This window comes from Sinocyclocheilus rhinocerous, unplaced genomic scaffold (genome assembly GCF_001515625.1).
Source record: "Sinocyclocheilus rhinocerous isolate Xijiao unplaced genomic scaffold, SAMN03320098_v1.1 scaffold1488, whole genome shotgun sequence".
NCBI lineage: Eukaryota > Metazoa > Chordata > Actinopteri > Cypriniformes > Cyprinidae > Sinocyclocheilus > Sinocyclocheilus rhinocerous.
Genome location: NW_015633542.1, coordinates 922,448 through 932,195, shown reverse-complemented (window position 1 = coordinate 932,195; position 9,748 = coordinate 922,448). Strand labels below are relative to the sequence as shown.

The 9,748-nt window shown below is 33.1% G+C and overlaps 1 protein-coding gene across 1 annotated transcript in view; it reads right to left on the bottom strand.

The window, feature by feature from the left end:
- Positions 1-401: 401 nt before the first annotated feature.
- The window catches only part of LOC107744393 (eyes absent homolog 2-like), a 35,086-nt gene continuing 25,739 nt past the window's right edge, over positions 402-9,748 (bottom strand). Inside the window, exons 10-18 of the mRNA XM_016558020.1 lie at positions 8,539-8,628; positions 4,760-4,818; positions 4,519-4,532; positions 3,807-3,921; positions 2,504-2,625; positions 2,355-2,426; positions 2,025-2,099; positions 1,847-1,947; positions 402-1,257 (exon numbers count right to left, since the gene is read on the bottom strand). Of these exons, the coding sequence (XP_016413506.1) occupies positions 1,177-1,257; positions 1,847-1,947; positions 2,025-2,099; positions 2,355-2,426; positions 2,504-2,625; positions 3,807-3,921; positions 4,519-4,532; positions 4,760-4,818; positions 8,539-8,628 (729 nt within the window). The 3' untranslated portion in view covers positions 402-1,176. The remainder of the gene's footprint in view (positions 1,258-1,846; positions 1,948-2,024; positions 2,100-2,354; positions 2,427-2,503; positions 2,626-3,806; positions 3,922-4,518; positions 4,533-4,759; positions 4,819-8,538; positions 8,629-9,748) is intronic.

Sequence of the window (9,748 nt, the reverse complement as noted above, 5' to 3'; positions counted from 1 at the left end):
TAACAAACCACATGAAGATCCAGGCACACGTCAGAGACACAGGAAGAAAAGAAACTCACAGGACACTGACATTCATAAGTTAATCATGTCTTTTCTTTTCGTAACAGTAGCAGTATCATCCGCTACAATATTTTGGCAGATTTCATGGTTAGTTCATGGTTTCATGGGTTTTCCATTCAAACAAGTGGATTTGCAGTACTTTGTACTCGTATAAAACGTGAGGGGTTAGTTTTTCTGCAGTTTTAGTACAACAGCACATATCTTAATTTTGTCTCAATTCATTTTAATTCAGTTAATATTTATTTAATGATTCCTTTTTTTGTGTGTGGTGCAATATTCAATCAATTTAATATGATATTGCAAGAAAAAAATCAGTTTTGATTACATAAAATTCTATCAAATCGTTTTTTTTTTTCTTCGCTTATGAATTTGGTCTTTTTTTCATGGAAATGCATATGATTTCATGCTTTACGAAATGTAAATCTTATTTTTTTTTTATGCTAAAATCTTCTATTTTGACACCCCTTTTATCTGTAAAATGGGTTGTTTCAGAACGGCTATGTTCAGAAAGCAATACTAACAAAACATTACAGCACAGTTTACACCGCATACTGCTTAATATAAAAATAGTACACATTATGCATTATGATAAACATTTCAAACAGTAGTTTGCTGCATTGATGTCACATGACCTCTAATAATCATCTCGGAAATAAAAATAGTTATTTTGCATTTTTAATCCAGTTTTTGTGGGAACTGTTTTCATTTTTTGGCAGTCCAAAGAGATGAGATGTAAAAACTCAAGTCAAGTGCATTGCATTCCGGGATATGCATGCATTGTGCTCCATTGTCATCCGGGTTTCTGCACAAACATAAAATACACATACTGTGCACAGTATATATGCTGCGTACTGCAGAAATAGTATGAGAAGTATGATAGGATGTTATCCGGACACAGGCTTTCTGAATCAGTCGCTGATGGGTCTTTGTTTTCAGTGCAGTGCTGTTGTAAAGAAAAGCGAGTGGATGAAAGAGCCGAGCCTCTCAGGTGGAGAGCGAGAAAGAGAAAAAAAAAAGTGTTTTTCTTGGACTGATTTAAAGCAAACTTTCCCAGTAAGATTGCTGCTCCCTGCTGATTGGTCCTGCAGTTCTTGGCAGACGAGCAGATGCTGCCCTCTAGAGGTAATCCAGCTCAAGTGCATGACTCAACGCCTCCAGATCCGGCCTGCTCGTCACTCTCCAGAACGGCATGTTCTTCTGCGGGACATCACAAAGTACCATTTATTTGTCATGGGTGATGATATTACGGATTGTTAGTCATGAAATGACAGAAAAAGTCAAATCATTTAATAGGTCATATATTTATCATATATTTATGTTTACATATATGGATGTTAAGGTTTATCCCCCTTTTAAAATAATTTTTTTTAACCGTCTGAAAAGTGTTTTGAGAATAATGATTTGGATAGATTTGGAAAAGAATAGGGACTTTAATACATTATTTTGTTTGTTTAAATGCATTTTAATATAAAACACGTGAATATAATTTGTAATATAAATGATAATTCTAAAAAAAAGATTATTTTTAAGATAAAATAATTATAACTTAATATATATATATATATATAATTAAAAAAATACATTAAATTCCAGTATATATATTTTTTTTCTTTCCCAAAACAGTTTGGATTCATTTAACCTTTTGCTAATAGAAAGATGCCATGGTACAGTAATACCATGTTTCTCTTGACATGGAACCATAACAATACCAGTAATAATAAATCTATTTTTAATACCATAATGCATTACAGTACTAATTCAGCAGTGTGGCATTATTCCTTTATACCTTCTTGGCGACCGTCTCCTCCTCCACACCATCCCCTACGACCACATACACGGCTCTCCGGCCGAACCTCTGAGTCACGCGCTCAAAGCAGCTTTCTTTACCTAGAACACAACGTTAACAGTTCAGTTGCTAGATCTGGAAAACTGGCTGAAATGCAGCGTACGAAGAGGCTGCGAACCTGTTTTGGTGGCGCTGTAGATGTTCTCGATGGGAAAAGCTCCTCCAAGACCGTAGAGAAGCACTTTAGAGAGCGCTGATTTTTAAAAATATTTAAAATATATAATATTGAATAATATTAAAATCTACTGAATTATAACATTTTATATTTTTAATAATATAAATGCTAACTCTAATAAAACTGATTATAAAATAAAACTAGGATTATAACATGTAACTGAATATAAATATATCACGTTTAATATTTTAAAAGTATTTTAAAATTTATTATACAAATAGCAATAATTTTGAATAATATTAAATGCTTTGGCGACCGTCTCCTCCTCCACACCATCCCCTACGACCACATACACGGCCCTCCGGCCGAACCTCTGAGTCACGCGCTCAAAGCAGCTTTCTTTACCTAGAACACAACGTTAACAGTTCAGTTGCTAGATCTGGAAAACTGGCTGAAATGCAGCGTACGAAGAGGCTGCGAACCTGTTTTGGTGGCGCTGTAGATGTTCTCGATGGGAAAAGCTCCTCCAAGACCGTAGAGAAGCACTTTAGAGAGCGCTGGAATCAGCTGCGTGGTGGTGACCATCACGTTCACACAGTTCGCTCTGTCCAAGGGAACAATATGTAAGTAACTCGTTCACGAAAACCATTCTTAAAGGAATAGTGCTGCAGTCGTAAATAAAACTCTGGTCTGGATTTAGTTTTGCAGAGTTTCTCTAGAGATTTAGAGTTTTGATGGATAGGAAGATTTTAGTGAATAAAGGCTTACATTCGCATCTATTTCTTATGGATGATTATTTCTGTCATGGATTAACAAAAAAGCAACTGCGTCTCAGTTTTCTGACTTACTTTCAGAATTGTGAGATACAAACTCATAACTGTGAGATATAGAATCATAATTGCAAAAAAAGTCTTAATTGCAAGATATAAACTGTTGTGAAATAAACTCAGAATTGTGAAATATTTGCAAGATATAAACTCAAATATAAACGCAGAACTGCGAAAAATAAACTCAGAATTGTGAGATATAGAATCATAATTGCAAAAAAGACTCTTAATTGTAAAATATAAACTCATTTGCGAGATATTAACTCAGAATTGCGAAAAAGAGTCAGAATTGCGAGATATAAACTCATTCAGGAAATATAAAGTCATAATTGCAAAAAACTCATTTGTAAGATATAAACTCAGAACTGCTAAAAATAAACTCACAATTGTGAGATAGAATCATAATTGCAAAAAAGACTCTTAATTGCGAGATAAAGTATTGTGAAATAGTCAATTGTGAAATATAAACTCATAATTGTGAGATATAAACTCATAATTCCAAAATATAACTCATAATTGCAAGATCTAAAATGCGAGAGATAAACTTGGGATCTTGACAGGCTCTGGTCACTATGTTGATTCCACTGTATGGAGAAAAGCAGCTCAGATGTTCTGCTAAACCTCGCTTTTGTGTTAAATAGAAGTCATGAGACAGAAATCTCTTGGCAAATCAAGTGCTATTAATCATCATCTGTCAGTGTCATCAGTCTCTTATGCTGACAGTGTGCTTTGCTTGCCAAAACCCATTATGTTTGAGTGACACAAAACTGCTGTAACTTGCTGTAAAATAAGTCTATTGTTAAAGGAATAGTCCAGATTCCGTATCTGTGGCGCACTGTCGGTTACCACAGAAAGTAGCTTCTGCTCTTGAACTCTACGACACTCACGCGTCTCGTTTATTTAAGCTGGAATATTCCTGTAACGAGCGTCTGTATTGTCGTATGTGTGCTGTGCTCACCTGGAGTTGATGAGAGCGAGAGCTTTGAGTGCCTGCGTCAGCCACAGATCCGTCAAAACCTCCATCTCCCGCCTCAGCTGAAGCCACTCTTCCCGCTTCGGACTGCCCAGCAAACCTACACAACATAACAGCAATGATCACCAGTCACAAAACCCATTCAAGATTCAACTGAGCATCAAACTGAAGTTTAATGCATGAAACATATTCTTGAGAATGCAAAAATAACAATAAAAAACATCACCAACTGGCCATGAATTACAGTGATTTTACAAAGTTGTTTGGCTCAAAACAAAGTGGCATAAGTAAAAAACCCACTTAAAACCAGTGCTTTTATAATATAACCACAACAATAATATGATGTACAATAAATAATTTGGTTTATTCTAAATAATGTAATATTAAAACATATTTAATAATAATTCTTCAACTACAGGCACTTTAATTTATTTTATTTAAAACAAAAACAGCAAAAAATGTTCTAACATGATGTACAATAAATAATTTGGTTTATTCTCAGTAATTTAATATTAAATCATATTTAATAATAATTTCTTGAACTACAGGCACTTTTATGTTCTGGTGTTTATTTTATTTTATTTAAATTTATTTATTTTAATTAAAACAAGAAAAATAAATCAACATTTTTTTTTAATATGAAGGTCACATTAAAAGTCCATTGTAAACTTTTTACCATGCCTTCATTTATTTTTACTTAATTTCAAAGAACTGAAGATCCAAAATAAAAATGTGATTTTTAAAAAAAAATTTTTTTTTACATTTTTACCGATTACATATTTAATATATGAGAACGTCACAAATTACGACTGTCCCTCATTGTGAATTTGTTTTCACTTTTCTGTCTTCATTTTCTAAAATCCCACATGCAGGGCCGAAAGAGCCAATAGCTCAATATTGTTGCTCGCTGTGCTAGATGAAGGAAAGTCATACTCTACCTCAAGTCCTGTCCATTGTCATCCGAGGCCACATCATCGATATGAACTTGGTCACATTCCTGGGAAATGAAAGGAAAGCAGATACGCGTGAGGCGGATATACGTTACAGCCGTGTAAAGTGATGTACTGTGTATAGACAGGTTCACCCGCCGCCGAGCCTCGGGGAACGATGGTGAGAGCAAGAGTGAAATATTAAAAAAGACGAACAACAAAAAAGCATAACCAGGCCACTGTGACCCAAGACATGAAGGCGCCTTCAACGCCGGAGGGTAAAATATCAGAAAGAAGGCAGACAGAACACCATCTAAACCCGATATTGGACGTTAATTAACGCTTTTGTCTTGGCTGGGTTTGCGCGTACGACTGCCAATATACACTAATTGCGGTGTGCGATGCATAAGCTGAACATCTGCTCTTTACTCCAGCTCATTATCTTGCGTGCTTCTATTTGCTATTTTAGCAACACATGTAAATTTGATAAAAATTTGGATTCAAATTCACAAAACAATTACTCGGCCTTCAGCACTGACAAAACACGTTAATGCTCTCTTGTTGTTTTTCATATTTTCACAGATATGACTTAACACGTCATGTTTATCTTAATGATATCAAGTTGCCGACCTCCCACTGACTTCTATTGTTCTTAAATTACTGTAATTATAACTAGATTTTCTCTTTTTTTTTTTTTTATAATAAAAGTACACTTTAACAGTGATTTTTTTTTCCAGGATTTTTAATGAATAAAGTTCATGAATCAATGAAAGATATAAAACAATTGCAATAATATAATACAACTAAATCAATAAAGAGATAAATGTATATTTTACTAAATTTATATATAGTTACTAAACAATATACACTTTTGTTTTGTTTTGTTTTTTTAGGATTTTTGATTAATAAAGTTCAAAAGAACAGCATTTATTTAAAATATAATTTTTTTAAACCAATATCTTTGGTATCAATTTAACGTGTCCTTGCTGAATGAAAATATTATTTATTTAAAAACAAAAAAATAAAAAAAACCTTTTCAATCACGAGTTTCGTTGTAACTATTTTGCTACTCAGTTACCTTTTCTAGCCAACTCTACCAAAAAATAATTAAATTTTTCTCATAAAACATGATGTTTCTAGTAAAAATCAATGAAAGATTTAAAACAATTGCAATTAAATTAAATCAATAATACATATATATATATATGTATATGTATATATATGTATTTACTAAATAATATACACTGCTTTTATGTGTGTGTGTTTTAAAAAAAAAATAGAAATAGGCTTTCACTGTGTTTCAGGATTTTTGGTGAATAAAATTTAAAAGAATATTTATTTAAATGTGTCTTTTGCTGAATAAAAATATTAATTTAATTTCAATCACCAATTTCATTATAACGTTTCTGCTACTCAGATACGTTCTCTACCAAACATTTATTTAAATTTTCTTAGAATAGTTCTAGTAAAAAATCAATGATTTAAAAAAATCCAATAATATAATAAAATAATTCCACTGCTTTTAGTTTTTTTTTTTTTTTTTACTTTTAATTATTGACAGAGGTGGTCACAAATTTACCAATATTTTGCTTCTCACTCTTGATCTATTCTGCTACTCTCTACCAGACATTAATTTCATTTTTTTCTGATTAATTATAGCATTAAATGAGCAAGTTAGGCCATTGATCACATGTATTTCTGTGCAGTTATTTTGCCCGCGGCAGCTTTCTGTTCCCCAGCTGACATGTTTGAATAGACTGAACTCTCAGTGTTTGAATGTTCAATGATGTCTTGGTCTATTTGAGGGCAATTACAGGGAAAACAGAACAAGAGTGGGCCGTCATTAAAACCTGCTCAAGAAATAATGGTGTGTGCGCCCTCCACCCCTGGGCTGTTGTTCCTCCCCGGGACAAATTTTCTTTTCAGTGGCAGCCACACACCCCTAATTAAGACCTCAGGTGTTGTCAGGGTTTCTGCTCCACCTCCTCGAAAGCTTTTAGAGAATCTAATCCCTCCTTTCTTCATGCAGAGGGCAAACCGAGGTCTTTCACACATATACTGTCAGGTCATGGCCTGTTGAACAGACACTTTAATGCATAAACAGTACTGAATTCAAATAACTAATCGATATTTCGTACCACCCACCCGTAAATATGCATTTTGCCTTATATACACAACTGTTCAAAAGTTTGGAGTTTGCAAGCTTTTTAATGTTTTTGAAAGAAGTCTCTTCTGCTCACCAAGGCTGCATTTATTTGATACTGCAAAAACAGTGATATATTATTACAGTTTAAAATAACCATTTCTATAGGAATATATGTTAAAATGTAATTTATTTCTGTGATCAAAGCTGAATTTTCAGCATCATTACTCCAGTCTTCAATGTCACATGATCTTCAGAAATAATTCTGATATGCTGATTTGCTGCTCGAGAAACATTTATTAGTATTATCCATGTCGAAAACAGTTGTGCTGCAGAATATTTTTGTGGAAACCGTGAGACATTTTTATTTGCAGGATTCTTTGATGAATTTCAAGTTCAAAAGAGCAGCATTTATTTAAAATAAAAATCGTTTGAAACATTATAAATATCTTTAGTGTCACTTCTGATCAATTTAATGCTGATTTCTTGCTGAATTAAATTATTAAATTCTTTTTAAAAAATGCCTGAAAACCTTTTGAATGGCAGTGTACATATTTTTAAGTCTTTTTGATGAATTATTTAGCTGTTTCTTTGCATATTTGTGACAAGCAGCACGGCCAGTTTCTGCAGCTGTCACAAAAACATGAGGACACATGATTTGTTCCTCATATTTTTGTCGGGGTGGTTTAATGTGAAGAATATTACATGCAAGTGTCATCACATGGAGTTCTGGGGAAAAAAAAAAAAAAAACCCCAGCAGGAACTAATTTAAATACGGTAGAACATGTATAATTCAAGAGAGACGACTGCTGTCATAATGGCATCAAATTAGCAAAAATAATTAACAAATGAAGACATGAGGTGCAGGGAATACGTAGAGCTTTATGATTGACCGGTGTTCTACTGGAGAATCTAAGAGGAGCAGATTCCTACCAATAAGAGAAGTTTGTTATGTGGCGCTCTGGAATACTTGATTCTGATTGGCCAATCACAACATTCTGCGTAAAATATTTTTTATTTACGAATTGACCATCAACGTTCGTGTCTTATATCTATAGAAGTTTTTTCTGCCAAAGAGAAGAGATAAAGTAAAAAGGTAAATGCACGTTTATATCTCACAATTCAGATCTTTTTCTCAGAATTGCTAATAAAGTTATACATTTTTATCACAATTTTGACTTTTCCCCCAACTTTTTTCTTTTTTCCCCCCTCAGAATTGTGAGTTTTAATAACTGCGAGTTATTAAAAAAAGAGTTGTAAATTGCAATTCTGAGAAAAAGTTTCCTGAGTTCAATTCCGTTTTTAAATGCCGTTGAATAAAAAAATAAAAAGTTAATTGCAAGATTTTATCTCACAATTACGACTTTTTATTTTAGTTACCTTATATTTGAATGTTGCAATTGAGTTTATATCTTGACTTTTTTTCTGAGAATTATTTAATTTTTATCCCATGTGGAAACAAACTTCCATACATATCACTTTCCGCTCTTTCTTCTTAAATTATAAAACTTAAATGTATCTGTATTTTTATAATTGGCACCATTTTTGTGTGATTATTTAAATATGCATCTAATGCTGAAGCCCAAAAAAAGTGTGTTTGACATTAAATCCTAAGTGATTTAGTTGATTCTGAGGTTTTGCTCACCTCCAGGTCATTGAAAAACAGACGTGAATCAGCCAAGTTGAAGATCATCTCCTCCATCCACAAGCCCAGAGACACAGCCTTGCCAGAGTCCTGGATCAAACATAGAAAGCACGTCAAATTAGTTTTCATACCTGGTTTTAACTTTCCACAGAAGTGACAGGTGATGATTGCATTATCTCACTGAGAGTAGGAGCGTGTGGTGCAACAGGTTTTTGTCATTGTGCTTTCAATCAGAAGCGTGTCAAACTACAGCTATTCTGCTTTCTCTCTTTTATTTTCTCTTCATGTTGTAGGTGAAGCCTCATGCTAACACAAGCTAAGCCATTGTGCGTTCCCATTCCATGGCAGCTACGTAACTAGCCGCTAACTCCTCCTTTTGGCAGCGGATCAAGCTGCAGGTGTCAGCCAGAGGTTAGTGTCAGATTAACTGCGAAACGGCTCTTCCTCTCCGCCTAATCATTGTCAGCACAGGAGCTGCGAATTTGTCCTGCTTTAATGAAGATAATAACCCGTAATCTGCCGTCATGAATGGATGACTTTATTACAGGGGGTATTCCAATGCAGAATAATAGATGCACCACTTTAGAATTACGACTGAACATTTGAGAATGGATTTTAGGAAGGTCCGTTTCGACATGGTTAAAAAAAACAATTTTTGGGGGGGCCAAAATGCATTTGAAACTTTTTGTAAACGTATTGTAAATATGATCAAATTAGATTGAAATAAAAGTAATTTTTAAATAGAAAATCTTTCAAAATTTACTTCAGCTTATGTGTAAATGCACCATCAAAACAATGGATACACACACACACACACTCACACACACACACACACACACACACACACACACACATATACATATAGTATCGTTGTATCTTTTCCTGATGTATTTTGGTGATTTAGTTTTTTTTACATATATATATAGCCTATATATATATATATATATAAATATTTGAGTTATTTATACTTCAGTGTTAATATGTATGCTTATGTTTTAATGTACCATCAAAACAATGGAAAAACATTTAAAATAATGTATATTGTATTTTACAAAAACATTTCACTATTCATTTTTTTATATCTACCAGTATATTTTTCTGATATATTTGAGTTATTTTGTTTAAAATAAATTTCCTAAAAATATATATCTATAATTTTTTACATATAATTTTTATATTGATTTTTGATTATTTGTAATTTTCATTTATT